This window comes from Nanorana parkeri, unplaced genomic scaffold (genome assembly GCF_000935625.1).
Source record: "Nanorana parkeri isolate BGI_ZX_2015 unplaced genomic scaffold, ASM93562v1 scaffold383, whole genome shotgun sequence".
Taxonomy (NCBI): Eukaryota; Metazoa; Chordata; class Amphibia; order Anura; family Dicroglossidae; genus Nanorana; species Nanorana parkeri.
This window is the reverse complement of record NW_017306651.1, coordinates 494,782-519,223: the sequence shown is the minus strand read 5'-3', so window position 1 is coordinate 519,223 and position 24,442 is coordinate 494,782. Positions and strand designations below refer to the sequence as shown.

Genomic DNA, 24,442 nt, shown 5'->3' with positions numbered 1-24,442 from the left:
TTAGCCAGAATTTCAGTCATCTATGGCCAGTTTAATTTTTCCTTTGCTCCCCCTGCAGCTTTGTTTTGCAAGTATGGATGTATATGTCACTCCTTTTGATGTGACATTGTTTGTGTTAGGACATTGGCCCAGCACTGTCACATGGGGTGGGGAGAAAGTCCTCAGTCCTGTGTAAGTTTCAACTCGAGCAACTCTTACTTCTAAAACCTGAACGGAGCAGCAGGGGAGTGCATGGGCAAAAGCACAGGTTTGCTTTAAAGGGCAAAAACAAACTCCTAATCCACCCTTCTCCACACCAGAACAAACCTGCACTACCATACTCGACCCTAGCTTCTTACTTCTTCTTACCCCTGCAGCATGGTTGTGCAATGTTTACCTTATCTCTGGCAAAAATACTCTTCGGATTTGGCTGTGCCTTTGCATTGAACACACAAAAACTTTTTGACCATTTTGAAATGCTGGAGCTGTATTCAAGGCAGTTCCATGCAAGTCTATGAGAGAGTCTATGAGAGTCCACTGTGCAAGCGTGACCAACGCAAAGAGAATTTCTGCTGAGAAGTCAACAGTGCTGTGGCGTGTTTTGCGATGGGTTAGCTAAGAAGCTGAGTGGCGAGTGTCAGTGCAGGTTAACTCAGGAGGGGTAGGTGGGTGGAATAGAGAAGTTTTTTGTTTTTTTAATTACCGCGTTCCTATAAGTCGCATAATATATGATCATGGTTTAATTGTTGAAATTTTAGCAAATCATTAAACTGACAGAGCAATCCAGAAAACATTGCCACAATGTTAAATTCTCCTAGCGTACTCCATGTGTATTTTATATAATGGCTAGATATTGGATAGGCTTTTCCCTCTAGTGTTGGCTCTAGCTTTTTACATTGCACCTTGTTGTGCAAACTTATTCCAAAGCCCCAGTGTAGGTGTGGCACGAGGCTGGAGAGTGCTCCGAGAAAAAGCTCAGAGGAGAGATGCCTAAACCATTGAACACATTGTTATTCGTACTCACAAGATTCAGGGATATTCAAAAGATATTTCTGCAACTATGGGGATATAGCCAACAGCTCAAGATGAATACCAAAATGACAACCACAAGCATTCTGCAGTAGGCTGTGTCCCTCATGCCAGTCTAAATGCAAAAACGTTTTATGGGAGTATACCTTCAAATGAACAAGGACACCGTACGCATTGCATTAATCAGCCAGTCCGTATGTTCAAGATGATTGGTATTTAACACACACAAAGGATAACACAAACTCAAATACACAGACACAAGACAAACAAATAAGATTTACAGAGGATGCCCCCTTTATACAAAACTTTGAACTCTATGACTGTTTAAGATACCTCCATGTAGGGTCCACTGTATCAAACTTCCTCTGGTTATGTTACTCATCCATTCATCTACAACAATGCTGTATATTATAGCTTAATGGATGGATTTAGCGTCAAGACACATTTAACAGAAAGATGAGATTACTACGACCTATAATGTTGGTTTAAGAAGATCCAAACATGATACCGACAAAAAAAAAACAAAAAACATTTTAGGCAGGAATGCACTTTTGGTTTACAGGAGAACATTAGAGAAACCTGTTCCCTTAAAGGGGGTGTGGAAGACAAAGATGCAATGCTTATTTAACTGTGTGCCTTTCTGAAAATTCCTCACCTTTGAGCTCTCATCTTCTCATATGTTAGCCTCGAAAGTTAAATGGGAGCTTTGTCTGACACATTATTATTATTATTATTATACAGGATTTATATAGCGCCAATAGTTTGCACAGCGCATTACAATATAAGGAAGACTTTACAGTCACAATACAATTTAAGACAAGATGGTAAGGAGGGCCCTGCCCACCAGTCCAAGTCTATCAGACATAAATTTGTTGAAAGGCCAGCTAAATAAAAAATAGTGCAACTGTAGAGACTTGAGACCATCCTTTTGGGAAAATAATAAATATTCTATAACACATACAGAAGTGTGTGGTAGCTGCAAAAAACTAGAAGGCCTAGAAGAGCCTCAAATATAGTTTGGCCCTGGACGTCCATGGAGAAGCACAGGCTATCTACAACCCAAAGCTGTGGGACATCACATCTTTGAGGAAACAGGAGCACATATGTTAGTATTAAATGCATCACTGCCTTCCTTGCAACACCCCCATAACAGGAACAGAGACACATGCAGTATGAACAACACAAATGCTTTTCTCTTGTTGACAGAGAAATAGTCATGCAAAATAATGCAATGTGACACTTACAGTTGTTCTAGAGAGGCAAGTCCTTTAAAAGCTTGCCTGTCAATGGATTGGATTTCATTCTTGTACAAATAGCTGAAACAAGAAACAATCAGGAAGGATTAGCATACACACATAAAAAGCAACAGACACGAATGAATGGCAATGAGCATGGATGAGTAGCAGTAAGCATGGCGTTCAGTGTTAAAGTGTACCTGTTTCCTACAAAAACTCTTTGAAGCCATTTTTTATGGGGATCACAAATAAGTACCCAAGATAACAAGATTCCCAAGATCAGGATTAGAAATGAATTAGATCTCTGGGATCATGACATATAAAAGGTAACAGGTACAATTTAAAAAGACACAAAATATGCGTTGCTGAAACATCACAATACCTTTGAAAAATACAACACAAAAACAATACTTTATTCCTCGCACCACATCTGGTTCAAAACAACATTTTCTGAAGTGGATTTAGATGCATTCAATAAGGTGACCAAATATGTCTGCAAAGGTTCTCATTTATTGATTCAACAGGATTTGTTCTGTAATGCTATATGACACCATGGTGACTGATTGGGGCGGATTTATTAGTGTGGCTATAAATGTTGGGTACGGTTTTTTACACCTGTTAGAACTGAGGATGTGACTTGGATGAGCAGTAAAATGCTGTTAGCATTACAGAACTACTACCAATTATAAGTGGCCAAAAACAAACACATATATAAATTAAAAAACACCTGTGGAGGAGAAGACAAACATATACTGTAAAGGAACACTGTTCCTTTATTTCATGACTTTTTAGTGCATTTAAAAGGAATACATTAAGCCTTGCATTGCACTGAATAAACTCTGCCCAGATACTATTTATGTCTACACATACTTTATATACTACTCCAGGGCTTGACAAATCCCGGGAGCCAAGTAGCCAATGTTCCTTAAATATCACAGCTGGCACCTACTGTACATTTTGAGTTTTTTTCTTATTGTTGTCAATAGAGCTGGATCCTAAAAAAATCCTGTTGGCTCCTGGATTGGACAGACTGGTTAGTGAATTGCCATACCAATTTCTCTGCCCCTGTATTACCCACATTAAATAGGATCTGCCCAATTTACATATGGCCACTATAAAAAAAGGATAGCCTGTGGGAGGAGCCTGCTATGATTACCAGAAATGCACTGTGGTGCTGAATGACAGTTGGGTATGTTAAGTTGACCATACACTAGTAGAAATTGGAGTGCCGTCAGCACTCAGAATACGTCTTCAGAAGTTGTTTTTTTCCAATTGACTGTCGAAGGAGCCAGTCCAAAAATACTTGGCTGAACAGTGACTGCAGTCAATGAGCTGCAGTCATTGTTTGGGTATTCTGACAGTGGCACACACACACTGCTGTCAGAATGCAAGAGCCTCCATCGGTGAACCAATCTTTTTTCTCGTTCAGTAAAAACAATCACTATATGGCTAGCTTTAAAACTAAAGCTCTTCCATAATTAACATTTGCCCTGTGAATTAAAATTTTAAATGCAGAGCTCAAAAGTGGTTTACATCCAACACAACTATGGGATTTTGTTATTTGTCTACATATCCCATCATGCATTGCTTCCAGCAAGCAATTATAATGTTACATTACGCTGAGTTGTAGTTCAGAAGGCAGGTTCTGTGAATGTTGTGACACAAGGAAGTGCATATTTACAGGCGAGTGAAATTGAGTCAGTGCACTGAGGAAGTGCAACCTATGGGAATCTTCCATAGGTTTACAAACCTCTAGATGGATATGCTTATTAAGAGTGGGAAAAAGCTTATGGAAATTCCATATAGAAATAAACATTTTTAGTTATGGACCATAGCTACCATTTAAATATGTCCTAACCAAGTTATACATCATAAATCATAACTTTTTTTAAATGTATTTTATTGTAGCAACATAAACATGAAGCAACAATGCATTGAGAAACACTCCACATACACTTTGCGGTTACAAAAAAATATAAATAGAAAGGGATATCTAACAATAACAGAATATTTAAATGTGGCAATGGTGCTGACTTGTGACTTGTGCATGGTCAGACCACTCAAGCTCTCACCACAAACAGAGCCTAAGCCCTCATTCACACGAGAAACGTCTGAGCCCGTACAGTTCCGTGCTGCGTGTGATTACTGTTGTTTTTTACTTATCTTTCAAATGACTTAGCCCTCATTCACACGAGAAACGTCCGAGCCCGTAATACAAAATAACCATCGTCTCCAATCCTAATTATTAGGAGCCTCTCTGGTCTAACATTAAGCGTAGTCAATTACCGTAGTCAGTACTATCTTTCATTAGTAATCCACAGAAATGGATCTTAACTTTGTGAATGGCTATCCAAAGCTGAATCATGTGAAAGACGGGAGACTGAAAACATAAAGCGCAAAACTGTGCTGAGAAAACAGCCCTCAATAAAATGCATGACATGTAAATATAGCCACAGGTCACGTATTTCTAGTTTTACTGCACTCAACAATCCACGAATATGCAAGTTATCTCACAGGCAGATGAATGCTCAGAGCCTGTGTGAAATCCCCGCATCCCTGTCATCCCAGTGACGTGAAGAGAGGTCAGGATCCCAGCACAGTAAATCTTTCTAATGAGTCCAGGCTCCCAAAGTTAACCCTATAAAAAGTGAACTCCATCATAGGCAACTATAAGTGGCTTGGTTCAGACTTACAGGCGTGACAGAGGTGGAACAGTGACTATACACAAAAGCAATAAATAAGTCCCAATAATTGGAGGCATGTGACCGTAATATACAGGGGTACGGGTACTCCTAGAATGAGATCCTAATAGGTTGGACTTGATGGACTAATATCTTTATTCAACCTCAAATACTATGTAACTATGTAACTATGGAATAAATCCAATAATTCTGCATATGAGTATTGTAGAAGATGATTGACGGGATGAAGTTTCACAGATCAAAGTCAGAAAATGTATGCATGTTACAACACGCAGTTCCAGTACTTACAAGTGATTTCATTCACTCATAAATTAACCTTTCCATGACAAGGCTGTCATATGCACAGCTGTAGTACATCTAACATGGCACCTCCTAAAGTGTGTATTAAACATAATTGATCTGTAGTAAGAGGACGACATCTGGAGGATCATCTACATTATAAGTAGGGAAAGACCAGATGGGGAGTCTCAATCTTTACCTGAAATAAATCATTTGTCCCAAACGCCATGGGTACTATAGCAGATCGTTGCTGTTCATGACTAATAACCAGTAAGAAAGGAACCGGGTACCTGGCATCTAAAAACATGATGGAGGTGCAATACAGCAGGTGGAAAACTATTGACCTGTGTGGACCAAGTTGTGTGTAACTCTTCCAACTTACAGGCCGATGTCCAGTATGCTGCACTGGTAAGACACAAAAGAACTGTAAGCGCTGATGCCATGGGTATGAAGCTCACCAAATGTAAAGCTCACCATACACTATATAATCTGACTGCATAATCTCCTTTAGCTCTACCATCATATATGCAGTGTAAGGGCCTGTCTGATTTGATACAAGTTGAATAGATGTTTTAGGTTTCTCCCCATATTATATAATTTTGGTAAATCTAAAGGAGAGGTATAGAGAATGTAAAACCAGATTGTATAGTGTATGGTTAGCTGTAGATCCTTTGCCATGAGATTGGTGTTTTGACCTCCCAGTTCTGTTCTCCCTCTGAAATGGTGTGTAGCTTCTGTAGCCATCAATATGTAGTACAGACTGGAGTGTTTCTTAGCTTGCATAGTTTCACTCAGACATCCTATAATATATTTGGTCAACTAATAACACTTCAATATGCATAGGATCGTAAAGAAGCATTCATTTTGCTGTAGACTTGGAGAATTAGAGTAGTGTTATGCTCTGCTCACAACTATGTGACACAGGAACGCATGCATTCAGGTGAGATCACGTGTGACAATGTTTGCTGCTCTGCAGTGCCATTATTTCTTAATGGCACCTCAATACTCCTATCCAAAGCATGTGCATTGCCTCGCATCACAACTCATAATCACTTATTACCATGCACTGTGGAGCGGTACAAGTTTTTAAAAAAAAGAAGAAAAAAAAGGTTATGCCCTTCCTTGGTGTTAATTGGATGTGATAGGCAACCCATGCAAATAAAAAAAGTGTGCATAGCTTCACCATCCAGCTAATCTGCAGGTACATTCATTCTGTGCGATTTAACCAGCGTACGAACTGGCAAAAAGTTTCTGTAATTTCTCTTCTGGTCGAATATCCTTCAATAGGTTAAAATTACAAGATACAATTTAAAAAAACAAACTACCGTGTTAATCTGTAAAAAATAAGTCAAGGCAACTGGACTTGCTGTATTTTTCTTGAAGACGTTTCACTGGACATCCAACCAGCTTTCTCAATTCAGAATGACTTGTAGAAACATTCTCTGGGAATAAATATGGTGAATGTTGTTTCAATCCACATAATCTGTAAATCACAACCAGGTGTTGATTGCATTTGCATAATTGGAGTCTAGGCAAATGCAATCAACACCTGGTCGTTACTAACAGATTATGTGGATTGTGGATTGGAACAACATTCACCATATTAAGGTCTTGCGATGGTTGTACAGTGTATGGCCACCTTTATCCCCAGATAAGTTTTGTACAAGTAATTCTGAATTGAGAAAGCTGGTTGGATGACCCGTGAAATGTCTTCAAGAAAAATACAGCAAGTCCAGTTGTCTTGACTTATTTTTTACAGATGTACCATGACCTGGATGAATGAGAACCTTCACAGACAATTGCTGGTTAACTCGCACAGAAGAAGTTTACATGTAGTTCACTGAACAGATTAGCTAGGCAAAGTTTTTTTCTTAAAGACCCCTATGTGTTCTATCCTGTAATTGGACTTATCAGTAGCCATGCAACAAAGTACACAATATACTTATATTGTAGTGCAAAATGTATTCCAAAACTCTAGGATTCTTTAAGTACAATTATAGAAAATCAGCAATATCAAATTACCAAATTAAACCTCTGTCTCTGTATTTTTTTTAACCAAGACCACACAGGTAATAGAATAGGATGTACACTTGACAAATCAGCTAGGAACAAAAGCAAAGTTCAAGTTGTTGTTAAAGCGTAGGCATGATTGCCAAGTAAAAATCTGCAAAGACCACAGCAGTCCTCGCACATTTCAACGCTAATACATGGCATGTTGTAACAGGATGAGTGCCGCAGGGCCCACCAACCTGAAACGAACCACAGAGCCCAAATGTGTAAGAGTCAGTTCATGTCAAACAATTTATCATGTTTTTCTTGCTGACATGAACATTTTCTGCTAAAAGAAAAAAAAAAGTGTGTCAGTTCCTTTAGGTGCAGATTCCACTCTCAAAAAGCATTAACTCAAGTCAAGTCTGAGATGTAGCCATGACTCTGAAATCCCCACATAGCTACTTTCCTAAGATGAAACCTGTCAGGTATAGTTAGAAGAAGAAAAAAAAAGGTACCTTCTCAAGTCTGTGTTTATATTAGATGTATCCTGTCATTCCATTTATAGAAGCTCTTGGACTTCAAAATGGAGGGTCAGCAACTTGACCAATCATGTGTGGGCCGGACCATAATAATACACTGATGACTTGTCAGTGGGTAGGGGACTGGCTACATGCCAAGATAAGAATGTAACAGGCACAGTTTACCATCTCCATACCATCCTATGTGGCTCTCCGCAGCTGTGCATATCTGTACATATCTAAAGCAGAACAGTAGGTAAAACACACCAAATAAACTCAATTATATTAAAACATAATATGTTTTACCATCCTACAATCATTTTTAAATAAATGTAAAAAACAAACAAACAAAAAAAACAAACAAAACCATGTTATTGTTATATATGCACATACATACATACATACATACCACTCATTTGCCTAAAGCACCAAAACGTGTCAGAGGAGGAGAGCTAAAAGTGTTGGTGCCAAAAGTTATGCATAGGTGAAGCTTTAAATGCCTTTACAGGTCATCAATTTAGAGTTAACGGTCTTGCTGGCACAGTGTTGACCAGATCAGTGTGCTTATGCTTCATCATTATCCAGTCTCAGGCTGTGGGCAACCTTGACCAAGCTGTACGGCTTTAAATGTAGTAAAGGTGAAAAAGGGGGTCAGGGACTTTGCTATGCTACCCATTAGGAGACCCTCGATCACAAGACAGTTCAACAGCATTACAAATCTTTTGGCAGGTAATTCAGTTACCAGATACAAATCAGAGCTGCTAAGGCAGTTCACAGTTCAGTACTAAAAAGGTAAGGTAAACAAAGAGCGATGAAAGGCCTACGTGCATGCACAAGTCTTCCATTAGTTACTGTTGTTTACTCTTTGCCATGGCAGCCTGACATCAGCCCATCTCAGCAGGAGACATCTCTGTTAAATAAGCAGTCAAAAAGGCTGAGGGCACACTTGCCAACTTACATATTTTTTTTTTTTAGTGCACTTTGGGTCTCTTTTACATAGTGACAAAGTGTAGGGACCAGTTTAACGAGTGGACATTTTAAGGCAAATTATAGTTTGGACTTGAAGGACTTTTTCAACCTGACCAACTATGTAAATACTTTTAACCAGCTTTAATTTGCAAAAACAAAATCAAAAGAATAAAGGCAATCTTTTACCAAAAGTTCATCTATTTGGATGTTTACGGCATATGGAAGGGATGGTGGTAGGTTGCATTGATCCTTTTATTTTTCCTGGCAACTAAAATTACTGGATAGCTAAAATAGCCAAGATTGGGGTGTATATTATAGCTGATCCCAGCAGCCATTCTGCTGCATGTGTACAGACCTATAACGAATGATGTGCGTGGGGGCTTGGTGCAATCCCAGTTTTCTGGAGTCTGCCCAAACCCATACATAACTGTGACTAACACCCACCCTTCCCGGTCCAATCAGTTGTGGCAGGGGTACTTCCCGCCCCTTTGTCACATGTAGCTGCGGGGAGGGAAATGCCCTGGCCGCAACGGATTGGAACCACCGGTTAATCAGGAAGTCAGGTGGATCCCGACAATATTGTTGGGATCCATGCTGGCTGCAGGACGGCTCTGCACCATCAGCATATAGTGAATATTACCCCCTATATGCTGACTTTGGGTCACAGGAGTAGATTAGTAAATGTATTCCTGTGACCCAAAAGAGAAGTAAAGCCAAAAAAAAACAAAAAAACTCTGGCTTGACTTCTTTTTCAAGTTAAAAAATAAAAGTATTCTTGACCTTTAGGTAAAACATATGACATTTTCATTACCGCATGTCCTTCAGAGACTAGGACACTTGTTTTATAAATGCAGTTATTGTCTAAGTTTACAGCCCGTTTGAACTTTAACAGAGTGGGAACAGAAGACACTTCCTGCCCGCTATCCCGCGCTTCCATAGAATGCTCCACACTGTCTAGGGTCAGGTCTGTGACTGATTCCAGCTCTGGAACAGCTCCGTCCAAAGCCATAGGGACAGCAGCTGCAACTAAAAAGGATTGAACACATCTTCCCAAAACATGGCAAGCATTCTATTTCTACTACTTCCTTTACTGAGAAAAAGAGAAAATTAAATGAAAAAGTAGATAAACAGAAATCTGTTACATTTCCAACAAGGAACAGAGCAGCTTTATTACTCAAACTGCAAATAATTACTGAAAACCTAAAACACAAGGTGAAGTTCATAAAAGAGCAAGAAAGGCCGACTACAGATACTAATTATGTGAAGGACTGGAACCATGTGCACTGCAGATTTCTTGCTTTTAAAGTGTACCTGTCTGCTACATACTGCAGAGATAACAGGAGTTCCTTTAAGAGCACACTATATGTACAATCCCAAAGAAGATTAGTCTACTTTTCTGACCATGTATTATGTTACATGCATAGTGTGAAACATGGTCACATTGGGACCACCTTCCCCTGTCTTACCTAAATCATGGGATTCCTCTCCCCTAAAGGCTGCTGTATAGTTTTGAGTTCAGCACTGCTGTGCATGTTTCAGTACGAGGCCATTCACTCACAGACCTGTTGACAGCGCTAGCTGTTGCTAGTTGTAGTTCTGAATGGAATATGTGCTGGTAGGTTGAATGTGAAGTGCACTGTAAGCATATAATACCTTCCCTTGACTCCCCCTCCCCATGATCAACATGCAACTGCAAATTTTTCAAACAGATATCATTAATGTCTTCACTGGGTCCTATCTGCTGTTCTTTGCTTGGAGTTTTGTGGTGGTGGGGGGTTTGTAGCCTCCTGTAAATGTCATAGCATTTGGTGGAGATTTTTCTAAAGCATTATATGAAACAACACATCCCTGTGATCCCTTTAGATGTTCCTGTTTCTCCTTGCTGGCCACTGGGTGCTGCAGACTTTAGCTGTGAATGGTTGCAGACTCGTCCAAAGGGAAACGGGGTAGTGTTCTTTTACACAAAGCTAGGGAACAAAATGTTTGATGGCAGAGAAACCTAACAGCTGTGAGGGGTGCCAAGACAGTACGGATAAAGGGGGAGAGACTATTAACGAATGATGGACAGAGCGAAAAGAAAGGTTGACTAAAGATAACTGCTTCAGCTTGAGGGCCGGTTCAAACCATAAACAGTGAGACTGGCCGCTCTGAGACCTACTGTATCGAATTCCTGCATTCAGGGGCGGGAGGGAGTGTGGCGGTGCATTGAAGTCAATGGCACCACAGCCACACACCCCCGCTCACAGTGCGATCAACCGCACCAGAACATGTGGCACATCAGTGCCTGCCTTTCGATCCAGTGCGATCTTCAAAAATAGTGCAGCATTTTAGCAGATCGCACTGGAGTGGAACGCAGGCACTGATGTGCCATGCGCTCTGGTGCGGGCGATCACACTGCAGACAGGGGGCGTGGCTACGGTGCCATTGACTTCAATGCACTGCCACGCCCCTGAACGCAGGAAGCCCGCCAAGATATAATACAGTGCATTCCAGAGGCTGACCGCTCTGGTGGAGATGTAGGTTTGCAGGAAATTGAGAGGAATCAGTATCAACGCAGGGGAGAACTTGTTAGAAGTGTGAGAAAGAAGGTGATGCTAGAGTTCAGTTTTATTTCACTTTAAATTTTGTCTAAATAATCCCTAGTGTCTGTGTGCACGTGAGTAAGGGAGCTTAGATTGTAAGTTCTTCTAGGGCAGGGACTGATGAAATGAAAAATAAAAGGATGAGTAAAAAGAGAGCCTCTGCCTCTCCGGATGCTGGCACGCAAGTGAGAATTGATATGACAATGATTGCCGTGACCTGGTCCATTTTGGTTTCCATGTTTGTAAGGATATTTTTTTTATTCCTTTTATAATAAAAGTTCTGTTCTTATTACACATATTCAGTTATCTGGCCTTGGGATATATACAGAGCATGGAGGGATAAGCAATTGTATGTCTGGTTACAAATGAAGTGGGGCCCTATGTATTGAGCAAAGCAACTGGTACATTTTAATGTCTGGCACCCCTTCCTTCATATCGGTTTGCCACTAGGAGCACTTTCGAGTATGGGGATCATGTGACTAATTTTTAATTCTTCTCCTATGACTGTGCTGACGCCTAATGATTGGCCCAGTGTTGTCACATGGAGGGGCTGGGACAGGGTCCTTGAACCAGTGTAAGCACTGGGTTAAGTACACTTTAAAGATCACATTTTTTTAAAGTTTCAATGAGAACGGTAATCATTATTATAAATGGCAGTGGAATTTTCTACCAGGGGTACAACTATGAAAGACAACGGTATGATATTGGCACAAAGCAGCTTCTGTCTAATTGCAGCTGTGTTGGATATTTGGAGAAATGCATCAATCACAATGCAAACTAGACATTAATTTGTTTTGTCTCAAGAGAAAACTATGCAATGCCTTACAAGCAACATTTTGACAACTTCCTCCACAATCTGGGAATGCTCAGAAACAGGACATCTGGAAGAGTTGGGATGTCACAATATCTATAAGAACACAGTGCACTGAACTGGCACTTCCCTTCCTCCATCAGTCTCCAGTAATCACAGTCAGGCCTATGTTTTACTAGGCGCTGGTCCTCAACTTAGACAAAACAAATTCAACAAAACCCCACAAAACAAAGTCACATAATGCTCTTCTAAAGAACTCCCAGAAATGTGAGAAGGTAACCTTCAAGGTGAAAACAAAAGCTTACAAGCCATAACTACACCAAGTAATATGTACACAGCAATATTATATACAATTAGAATTACCATTTCTTAACAGTTAATTGCTACCACCTGTTAACCGGTAAACGACAAGGGGTCTGCAGCCAATGTACTTGACCCTGTGGAAGTGACCTGAACAGTCTGGGGATTAATACAATATCATGTGGACTGGATGCTGTGCTAGTAGAAAGAATTACATACATACAACATATAATACAAAACGGTTTTAAATATTAACATCAGCAGTGTCTTTGTCAGTGATAAGAACTCCTCCTAAATTTTAAGATATAGAATGCCACATGCAAAAAAGATCTGTTTATGGTATTGCCATTAAAAGGTTATCCAGTCACAAAACTTAAATGTTAACAGGTCCACCTTTAAGGAAAGAAAGTAAAAAACACTCACTTCCTGCGGCCTACACCACCGAACACAGCTTTAATGACGAAAAGGAAACCTTCAGAAACGTACAATAATGGGTGTATCGGTTTCCTGTGTTCTGCTTTGATCCTGGTGGTTCTTCCTGCCAACGCCTATGTCACTACAAGACACAGTAGTGATGGAAGGTTGAAGGTAAGGGAGCTACTGAGTGGGTTAGGAGACCGACACTCCTGGAAGTGTCGTTTTCTGAAGACATTCAGGTCTATTCACAAAATGGTGAAGAGTTTGGAGAAGGCAGGAGAAGTGAACGATCTAGGCCAAAATAGCTGATTTTTAAAAAATTCTCCAATTCAGCTAACTTTCTGGTTCAGCTATGTTGTCCTAGGTTGTTCACTTCTCCTGCCTTCTCCAAACTCTTCACCATTTAGTGAATAACCCTGATTGTAGCATACGATTCCAACATCAAAGCTGTGTTTGATTGGCGTGGGCAGGTGAGCATTTACGCTTTTTTTTTTTTACTTGAACATTTGTTATTTAAACTTTTTTGTGACAGTCACTTTCATAATTTTGCCTTTTAACAATGAAACAAACAACTCCATTGATTTATGCTGCTTTAAAAAAAATAGTTTTTCCTTGTTTTGTATATATACCAGGCATTTAAAACACAAAACGAACAACCGTGCCTTTGTATTTCTGTCCTATAATAGATCATCCATCTCCCTAGGTGCTGCTCACTTGGTGAAATAAAATACAGACCTTCAGGCCTGATCTAGCAATATTCAATGTGCGACTCTACCACTGTGCATGCATGTCAAAGCCCGAATCATTCCTATGGGACAGCCATGTACATGGTGTCCTCAATGGTGGCCTCCAGCAGTCTCTCAGAGTATGGCTTTCCCACAGGATAGAATGGGGCTGTGGTATGCTTGCATGGGACGAACTGGACATTTCTGAGAGAAAGGCTTTTGTGGCTCCAAGCAGGGCCACAACGAAGTTCGCTGAGGTTAAGTATAACACCCAGCTGGCAGCACTTATAGGATAACTTTACTAAGCTACAGTTCTGCTTTAAATGAAAGAGTCGCCAAATTGCATAGATTAATATAAGCAGCCAAATTGACCCCGCTGATTGGAGCTCTCCAATCAGCGGGGAGCACAAACTTTGTTGTTTGCAAAGCTTTAGGTCTGACTAAGTAGCAAGTGTGTCAGATCTCTTCAGATGTCCGACAATACTAAGCAGAGTATTATAAAAGCAATTATGCCTGCACATGTGTACATATAGGATTTACATATAGAGCATATATAGAAGCAAAATATTAAACCCTGTTGCCTGCATTTAAATAATTTAAGCTGACCACATTTATTCACAAATATAGCTCAAATACTGTAAATAGGTTAAGTTCATGTTTTAATTGGAAGAATTCCAGCACTTCATTACCTACATCAATAGAAAAAAGAAGAATAATGGTTACTTACAGATACTTCAGGTTTTCTAAATCTTGAAATGCTCCACTGGGTATCCTTTTGATTTGGTTGTTGTTTAGAAGCCTACAAAAAGAAAATGTAAAACAAATAACTAAAAGGAATTTAGCATTGTATCCATTTAACCATGTCAGTGCCAATCCATTGACATTTTACGAGGACAATCAAATTGTTCAGGAGGTGATCTGTGCATGGATTCTCTCCTGATCGGAGTGGCATGGATCGGCGACATCCACGTCCATCCAGTATCTACCTCCATCAAAACTGAATTGACCAGAGCCTATGTCGGTCTATGGGGATTTGGATGTAAACGTGTCCATTTACATCAGATTACCCCTTATCCGGCATGATCAGGTCTGGAGAAATGGAACACTGCTTTGTTTGTTTTTCCGGACCTGGCAAGGGCTGAGACGCAATTGGATGCCCATACGTTTACACGCGGCTGCCCATAAACTTTCGTTGGTCATCTTATCAGGTCCACCGGAAAAACTGACAGGCAGACCTAATTGGACCGCTTGTGTTAAAGGAGCCTTATAGAGTATAACTTGCTACATTATCTACTTGTTTGTATTGCGATTGGTTAAGACTGGATGGTACTTGTTTCCTGGTTTAAGTTATATAATAGGGGCTATAGCTGAACTTTCTTTAGCCTCAAGCTAGGACAACTGTAGGGTGAAGTACCTGCTTGGGGTCATCAATGCCGAGTGCTACAATAAAACACCAAAAAACACTGGTCACCTAACACCTTCTGTAACCCATTCAATAAATGTACATCCTATTGATTTGTGCCTCAGCCTTCTCTTTTCACACACTTCTAAAAAGCCTAACACTATGAATTGAAGTTCAACTTCAACAGGTCTCAGTGTTTAAATGGAAAGTCTTACCCTGGTAGAGTTATGCTAATGGTGGAGCTTGCTCTTAGATAATGACTTGCTCAGAGTCACACTGCACGTTAGGGTCATTTGGCTTTTTCATCAAGAGATGGTTTTAAAGTAGGCCTGCATTTAATGAAAAAATGCCAAGCAGATCAGAGTACCCTGACAATACTGAGCTGGCTCAGACAGAAGATCTGAAGCGATTTAAAAGACAGAGGGGAATATCAAAACTGGAGCAGACAGAATCTGGAGCAGTTACCCAGGGCAACCAATCAGCATCCACCTTTCATTTTCAAACCTGAACTAAACGAGAAGCTGACTGGTTGCCATAGGCAATTGCTCCAGATTCTTCTGCTCCAGTTTTGATAAATTCCCCCCCAAATGTTCCTTTTATGTGCTGAAGCGGCTCTTGTACTTTCTTGCTTAAAGCAGTAAACTACTTTAAGCCAGGCCCACAACAGAACTTGACCCTAACCAAGCCTTAAAACCTAAATTAGTTTCATTTTGAACACATTTGTCAGAAGGTAGGTATAAAACTAATGTCTCCATCACATTAAATATACACACTCAGAGAAGATGTCACAGCAAGCCTAAAATCTCCACTCCAGGAAACAGATATAAAAATAAAGTTGGTTTGATAAGAAATGTTTACATATTTTACTTAAGTGAGATTTATTTTTGCTTGAGAACGAAGGGAGGAATTGGGAAGAATATCTTTTGGCAGAGCCCATTCTTCCCTTTCAGAAAATACCTTTCATGTCGAGATGAACTTGGAGTTCTGCTTACAAGGCAAGTCTTAAACAAATAAATCAGGCAAATTTCATAAACAGTTATTACTTTGCTGTGCACCGTCTCTAGAGCATACTCTATTTGATGTGAATGCACAGAACGAACGTGTTATGTTTCATGGTTTCCCCCACAGGGTTTTGAAGTTGGAGGATCCATGACATGAGTTCATCAACTTTTAGCACGTTCAGCTTTGATTTGTTAAACATCATTACTACTGAAAATACGTCTAGGTGGTACATATTTTCTCCCTGGAGTATGCACATTCCAATAGGGGTTGGACAAAAAGTACACTTCACAAAGAAATGAACTTTATAAACATTCCTATGACTTTTAAATGGCAGAATGGTGTCTGAGAAGAGTTTGTTGATTACAGCCATCTGGTACTGGATGACACTGAGAAATAAGCATCAGTGTCATCCAGTGCCAGTACCTTTATACCCTCTACAGCAGGGGTCCCCAACCCCCAGGATACAGATCGGTACCGGTCCGTGGCCTGTTAGGAACTGGGGCCATTACCAATCTGGACACGTGTGTCACTTTCGGGGTGCGTGCAGGAGGCGCCGGCTGAACAGGCAAGCTTAGAGCCGCTGATAAAGGTCCAGACATTTTACTGGCGATTGTGCATGTGCGGGGAAGTGGGTCCCTAAAATTTGCAGTCGAGTTAAACAATAAAACATGAGCGTCTGTGCGGGGAAGCTACTGGCTTTATACTGTAAAGCCAGTAGCTTCCCCGCATTAGGCGCACGTGTGAATTTTTATCTTCGTGAATGTTATGGACCTACTTCCCCGCACATGCTCAATGCACCAACGCCCACTAACTTCTTACGCAAAACTGTACTGAATTTTAATAAATAGTTAGGGTACTTGAAGGCATTTTTAAGCCTTAAGTGTCACTTTAAATAACAGAGAAAATCAAAACACAGAAATAAGATAGACAAAACTGTTATAAAAGGAAAGTCAACTTACAGAGTGTTAAGACTCTTCAGATGCGTAAATGCACCAGGCTGAATATCCTTGATTCGGTTAAAGCGCAGATCTCTGCAAAAACAAGAATACACATTACAAACATGCATTTCTGAAAAGATGTGTGCAGCTGCAGCATATATAAATCAATTTACCACATTTCTGTTAGGAGAATACAAATGTCATAAAATACATGACTAAGGTAGAACAGATGTCCCCACCACACCTCACGGGCAAACTGCTGGGCCACCCAAACCTCCCTCAAACTCTCCCCCAAATAACCAGACAACACCGTCCATTGAGATGTTCGGCCATGACTGCCTTTTATTAAAAAATTAACCAAATATAAAATTCAACATCATTAAAAAAAAAACAGGTAAAAGGTTGCAGGTCTTTTAAGACCACTCCATTAACATTTTGTCTCTTCTGTACCACTAAATATATTAGGTCCCCAGTCGCACCTCACCGTTTTAGTGACAATCTCCAAAATAACCGCAGATCAGTAACTGAAATTCCTGTTCAATACCATTTCACACCATAAACTGGAGGACACCATACTAAGACCGGTCCCAAAACATTACCCCCAGCACCTTTTTTGGCCACCTTCAAACCACCGCTACAACACCACATAACTACATCCAAACCAAGGTGAGTGGGTGGGAAGTTCTCTCCATGATTCTCCGACTGCTCAAATGAGACTCTGCCTCCTTAGACCATTTTCAAAGCTCCACCTAACCTACCATAGACCAATCCAGTACAGACCAATCCCCAGAACTCTGGGGAAATTTATTAACCCTTGCAGTGGGGCAATCCCCGCTGCAGGGGTAAAGTGCTTGTTTGGTTTATGGAGGAAAATAACAAAGCTCACATGATCCTTTGAGCCCGCTTGCTCTTGGACCGGTCCCTGGAGCCTCTCTCCCCCTCCACTCCAGCAGCCTAAGGTCCCGTAAATCATCATTCTCTATAAGCTGTGCATAGAACATGCACTGACATGTTTTGTGTGCTGCATAGAATAAAAAATGCAGCACCAACTCACTTGTATGTTTTCTAATGTTGAGCCTGCGTTGATCAAACACACATGGTGTGAATAAGCCCTTAGACCAGATATATACGCGGCTACATAAAAGCAAGCATTTCTGAGCCAACAGAAAGGATGTCCTTGAGCTGGAAAGAGTCCAGCAGAGGGCAACCAAATTAATTAGGGGAATGGAGGACCAGAGCTATGAGACACGGCTACTAAATCTAAACATGTTCACGTTGGAAGTAAGGAGATTAAGGGGGGACATGATTTTCATGCATAAAATGTTCAATGGTGACAGCAACATTAGCAACAAACTCTTTACGATTAACTCCGTAACAAAGACTAGAGGCCACCACCTAAAATTGGTGGAAAAAATTTCCAGCACAAGGGGCGAAGGGGGTTCTTCACAGTTAGAGCGGTTAGGGTCTGGAACTCGCTGCCAGAGGCAGTGATTTCAGCTAAGAGTGTGGACACATTCAAGAAACATTTGGATGATTTCCTGAGAGACCGTACTATACAGGGTGCAGGTACTCTTAAGAATGAGATGATACATGGACCTATACATACGCACACATCAGCAAAAGGTTGGACTTGATGGACTTATGTCTTTATTCAACCTCAAATACTATGTAACGGTGTAGCAATATGAGGGTTCAGCAAACCGGACTTCTAATTGTCAGAAAAATTGTTATTGCATAAAGTGGTTTTTCCAACTCAATGGTTGGTTGAATTTGCTGCATTAGGTCATGTCTGCTCTTGAGATCATGTAGATGGGTCACTGCTCAACATTTCCATAAAAACATGTCCTGTACATGGCCCCCTTTGGAGTTTAGGTACCTATGATGGAAACGTCACATTTTAAATGCAAGAATACACCAGCTAACTTTCAACTGTACAGCAAAATGCTTGTGTTGAGCAAGTGTTGGGGTACATCCAAGATTCTGTGCTGGCACTCCTCCTGTCTCCATCCCTCACTTGCCAAACCCATTTGCCAGTGGGCGCCAGGAGGCTAGATTCAATTGTATGCTGAACCTGGACAGCAGCCGCCTTGTTAGAGAAAACTTGTGCATTTAGGGTGAGTCACTCAGATTCCTAAGCATCTCTTTGATTCAAATGCATAGTTCTCACAAACTGCACCTCCAGGCTTACCACAAAGGCTGTCCGAGCACGTAATGATGATAGGAAATTTCAGGGGAAGCATGCTAATTGCCTTATCTTGTAGGAAGAAAAGTCATCTTTTCAAGAATTCAAGAGTTACATTTTCTCTGTATGTAACACAACAGCACCAATAATTGCACAGCAATTACTATACCTTTCCCATCATCAAAAATGAGGTCTATGTATACAGTGTGTACATGTTCAAAGTATGATTTAGATAGCGCAGGAAAATATTGTTTCTTCAACAAAACCACATACATTCCATAGATAAGTCAATGGTCTACAACACTCATCAGAAATGTATTTCCATCTAATATAGTATTTATCCTAATCCCCTGTAACATGGTGCCAGTAAAACCTGCCAGGTTGGCAGGAAAAGTGATAGAAGGTAGATACATTTCTCCACGGATCCTTAGATTCATTATCTAAGGTAATGCCAGCATAGATTTGGAGGTAAAGAAAAATAGCTCTTTACTTGTATTGGTAAAACAAATCCTGGGGCTGGTGTTACTAGGAGTCTGATAGAGCTCTGGGTGGGACAGACTCCTAGTTCCATGGACCGTAGTTTAGTGAAGACTGCACAGGACTTAATTAGTGTGCAGCTGCACCTAGCTGGGGGGAAGTGTGTGTCTCAGTGCAAGGAGAGACAGTGTGCTGAATGCAGCAAGTTCTATGTTTGGAGCCAAGCCTGTCAGAAGGACAGGGTTCTGTGGATGGACTGTAACTGTTCCCAGAGAAAACAGACCCAGCTCAGAGGACTATCGCTAATACCCAGTAAGGCTCAGCGGAGCAGACTTTTATTTGTTTATGACAAGTTAAATGTTTGGGCTGGATGCCTGTAACCTTTTTTTTTTTTGTCAATTGATTGCTGTCTGGAATTAAAGCTGGCATTTTTGTTGAAGAGACTGCGCGTTTGCCTCTACATTGAGACTGGTTCCCTACACCCCTCATGTGAGTTATATCAGCATTATTGGGTTACATCATGGGATATCATCTGCTGCATTATTAACCTGAATTGTTACCATTTGTTTGAAAGCTTTATAATGATATAAACTGATGAAGAATGCTTAAAGCTACTCTCCAGCCTTCCCTTCAGTCTTGCACAGTTGTATCGGCTCCTCTCCTGGGCTGAAATTGCTTACTCGAATTTCACTGCACACTGAGCTTCTCACAATGTGCATTAGAATCAGTTCGAGCCATTCAAATAGAGCCCACCTAATTTCCTGGCTGGAGGATGTCCGTCATTATCTAGCGCTTTCCTCCTCCACAGCAATAATGTCCCTTTCTTTCCTTGAATTACAGTTCTTTCAGTCAAGGAGGCTCAGAATCACATGTGAGCGTTGCCTAGGGTGGTCTGCATGCAAATACAACCTTCCTAGGAATGCCCATTCCTCCAGACTGACACCCACCCATCAAGGCAATATTATATTTGTGGAACTGTTACCCAGAGCCAGCCCACTACTTCAATCAGGACCGAGTGCTCTTAAGAGTACTGAATTGTTTGGAAGAAGCTGGGATAATGGACTGGAAACCAGGACTGCTGCCAACAATGTCCACCATTAATGCTCTTTTTACTGGCTTACCAATTACGCCTCTATTAAAACAAACACAAAGTCTGTTAGCACCACTTCCTACACCATACAACATGACTAAGTGATCTCTAAAAAAGGGAATCCAAAAATAGATTGGTTATAAGAGGAAGCTGAATTGAAGCCTACGGTGGACTAAAATAATTTACATGCGGTACTCAACTGTCCCATCAAGCTTATTTCTATGCGATACCCAAGTTTAGCTAACTGCACTGTAGGAATCTTTATAAATGACCTGACTGTACCAACAGACATTAAATAACAATGGCTAGACTGGGCTCATTGTTGATGGGAGCCCTCAAACAGTCACATACAACAGTGATCAGGGATTTAAGTGGTTGGAGATTTTAGAACAGGAGTAGGTAATCTCGGCACTCCAGCTGTGGTGAAACTATAAGTCCTATGAGGCACTGCGAGACTGACAGCCACAGGGATGACTCAAGAAGGCAGAGGTATGATGGGATTTGTCATTTCAGCACATCTGGAGTGCCGAGGTTGCCTACCCCTTTTTTTAGAACCTTACCTGATTGTGGTTTAAATGCGCTACGCCTGGGCCAGGACAGTCTGCTACCTTCAAACATGCATCCCCCTTCCCTCCACTGGCCTCACTAGAAAGTTTATGTATCTAAAACTTTGCAGTACTGATCTTTGATGTCTGCCAGAAAGAGCACGAGATTAAGACTGGGTTCACACCTAGGCATATCGAATATGCGCGGTTGTGGCGCCACGACTTTTTACCGCGATCCGCAGTAAAAAAAACACGCGTTTCCGAGGGCTACCAGGCTGTATCCCAATGGATACGTGCGGCAAATACGCCCCAAAGAAGCTCCTGTACTTCTTTGGGCGTAGGGCGTTTTGCAGCGCGTTCCTACGCGCTGTAAAACGCCCAGGTGGGAATCATGCCCATAGGCAATCATTGGTTTTCACATGTTGAACGTTTTACAGAGCGTAGGAATGCGCTGTAAAACGCCCAGATGTGAACCAGGAAGTTTAGCTAAGGCCTAAGGTGTGAACCAGGCCTTAGGCCTGGTTCACACCTGGGCGGTTTACAGCGCGTTCCTACGCTCTGTAAAAGGCTCAACATGTGAAAACCAATGATTGCATATGGGCATGGTTCCCACCTGGGCGTTTTACAGCGCGTAGGAACGCGCTTCAAAACGCCCTACGCCCGAAGTACAGGAGCTTCTTTGGAGCTTATTTGCCGCATGTATCCATTGGGATACTGCAGAGTATCCCTCGGAAATGCGCGTTTGTCGCACGTTTCTTTTACCGCAATTTGCAGTCGAAACACGCATATTCCGTACGCCTAGGTGTGAACCCAGCCTAAGAGATCTTGAGGGGAATTTATCAAAACGGGAGCAGACAATATCTGGAGCAGCGGAGCATGGCAACCAAACAACTTCTCTCTTCAGTTTAGATTTGAAAATGGAGATGCTGATTGGTTGCATGGACAGCTGCTCCAGACTTTTGCCTGCTCCAGTTTTGATAAATCCCCCTCCATGAATACACGTGCAACTCTTCTCTGCTGTCTATGGCCACTTAAAGGAATGTAGGCCAATTATGATCATGCAGTTGCAAAAGGTCCTAAGCACACTAGCTATTACCTTTATAGTCAGAGAACCCTCATATGGGCACTTTTCTCATTGTTTGATAGAATTATTGGGACAGTGAAATATACTCTTCCCAAAACATAGAGCTGGTGTTGGACATTGCAGCTGACAAGTCAGCTTTATATACCGAGGGCTCAATGATCGCTCATTTCACAGTCTTCTTCCTTCAGAGAATGGCGACAGTCACAGCTCCCCATAGGCATTGCCCCTCATGCAGTGTGAATGAGGCATAAAGGTGCCCATACACCTTACGATTATCGATGCAATCAACTTTTCGTCCGATAATTGTATGTGTGCAATGCAGTGCCTGACCGACAGTACTGTACAATCGTACGACTTTTGACGGTCAAATCATTTACCGCATTTCGTCCAGGTGCTTTTTGTTAATTACGACTAAATTAATCTTGCGATCATCGGGGCAGGATGGTGCTGCCGTACGAAAATCGTACGACTATTCGATCATCGGACGAAAAGTTTTGTCAGATAATCGTAAGGTGTATGGGCACCTTAACGGTTCACAGTTGCAGCTGCTGATCTTAAACCACACAGTGCCGGAAGATTAGAAACTTGGAGAGTATCCAGCTGCAGTAGAGGGAAGATTTCCACAATAAGCAGCAGCCAGCAGGACATGGGAAGCACTTCATTAAAAGGTAAGTTATGTCCCTGGTACTACATGCTACAAATGAAACTAAACTCCTGCTTTAAATGGAAATTCAAAAATAACCATCCTACACAATAAATGGGCAATAAATGGGTTAGTACCAGTGGTAAAGTCATACTTCTACCTTCTGCAATATTCCTGAAACATGCAGGTTACCTCCAAACACTTTATCTGCCCTACTGTTTACTTTGAAGACTTAGGGCCTGCATTCTGAAAGCACCTGAAGGAAAATTGACAGATCTTCACCTAACAGTGAATGACAGATGATAAAGAGTCAGGCAGCTGCTTCCACTCATTCACACGTCTAAGATGACACAACAAAAGGTCATCCGAGAAATCCCCCAACCCACACATTACACACCATTCACAGGTTCTAATCTTCCCACATGAGCCACATTTATCAAACAGTCTGAGAAAAATATATTTTGTTCTCATTCTCTTTGGAAACCAATCTGTTTCCTCCATATAATTCTCCATGTGCAGTATGAGGGAATCTGTCTACTGGGGGAAAGAATAGTTGATTCAGACAAATTTTAGGTTTTGTTTTTTTTAGCAAAGTGTGATGATCAAGTACAGTAACAACCAAACAGGTGTCACTTTACTGCAATCAGATTGGTTCTTTCTAAAAGAAAAGAAATAGGTCCTAACTAGAGGTGAGGCTGGACAGGGCTCATACCCAGCTCGCCTAAGTTTGCCCGAGCCCGCTCAAAACGATTATAATCACTCCCGGCCCAATGAGTGGTGTCAGTGGCATTCTCCACAACTTTGTGGTATATAGCTGTGGAGCGGGGAATGCACCCCTCCACAACTGACTGGGCTAGGAGGAGGGGATGGGTTTAGAGCGGGTTTTGGACGAAGCCCAGACTCCTCACTAGTCCCAACAAATAGCAGCACTACCAACGTATAAATATATACACTGCCTGACCAAGAAAAAAAATAAAAAAGTCACACACGCTAATATTTTGTTGGACCGCCTTTAACTTTGATTACAGCACGCATTCGCCGTGTCATTGTTTTGATAAGCTTATGCAATGTCACAACATTTATTTCCATCCAGAGTTACATTGATTTTTCTCTAAGATCTTGTAGTGATGATGGGAGAGTCGGACGACTGTGGAAACAGCACATCCCAAAGATTCTTAAAAGGGGTTGAGGTCTGGACTCTGTGGTGGCCAATCCATATGTGAAAATGATATTTCATGCTCCCTGAACCATTCTTTCACCATTTGAGTCCGATGAATTCTGGCATTGTCATCTTGGAATATGACCAATGTGCCACCAGGGAAGAAATAAATCCATTGACTGAATAACCTGGTCATTCAGTATATTCAGGTAGGCAGATTACCTCATTTTTGGGGGAACATAACGATGCTGAACCTAGACCTGGGCGACCCCATATCGTAACAGTGGCCGAAATCCAGGTGGTAACTTTTGTCTAGGCAGTGTATTTTATTATCAACAGCAAAGAGTAAAATAACAGAGAGAGAGAGTGACCGAGAGATATT

At 41.3% G+C, this 24,442-nt stretch overlaps 1 protein-coding gene across 1 annotated transcript in view; it reads right to left on the bottom strand.

Moving 5' to 3' along the window:
* The window catches only part of PXDN (peroxidasin), a 118,435-nt gene that overhangs the window by 45,711 nt on the left and 48,282 nt on the right, over nucleotides 1-24,442 (bottom strand). Inside the window, exons 2-4 of the mRNA XM_018559227.1 lie at nucleotides 16,902-16,973; nucleotides 14,266-14,337; nucleotides 2,253-2,324 (exon numbers count right to left, since the gene is read on the bottom strand). Coding sequence (XP_018414729.1) covers nucleotides 2,253-2,324; nucleotides 14,266-14,337; nucleotides 16,902-16,973 — 216 coding nt within the window. The remainder of the gene's footprint in view (nucleotides 1-2,252; nucleotides 2,325-14,265; nucleotides 14,338-16,901; nucleotides 16,974-24,442) is intronic.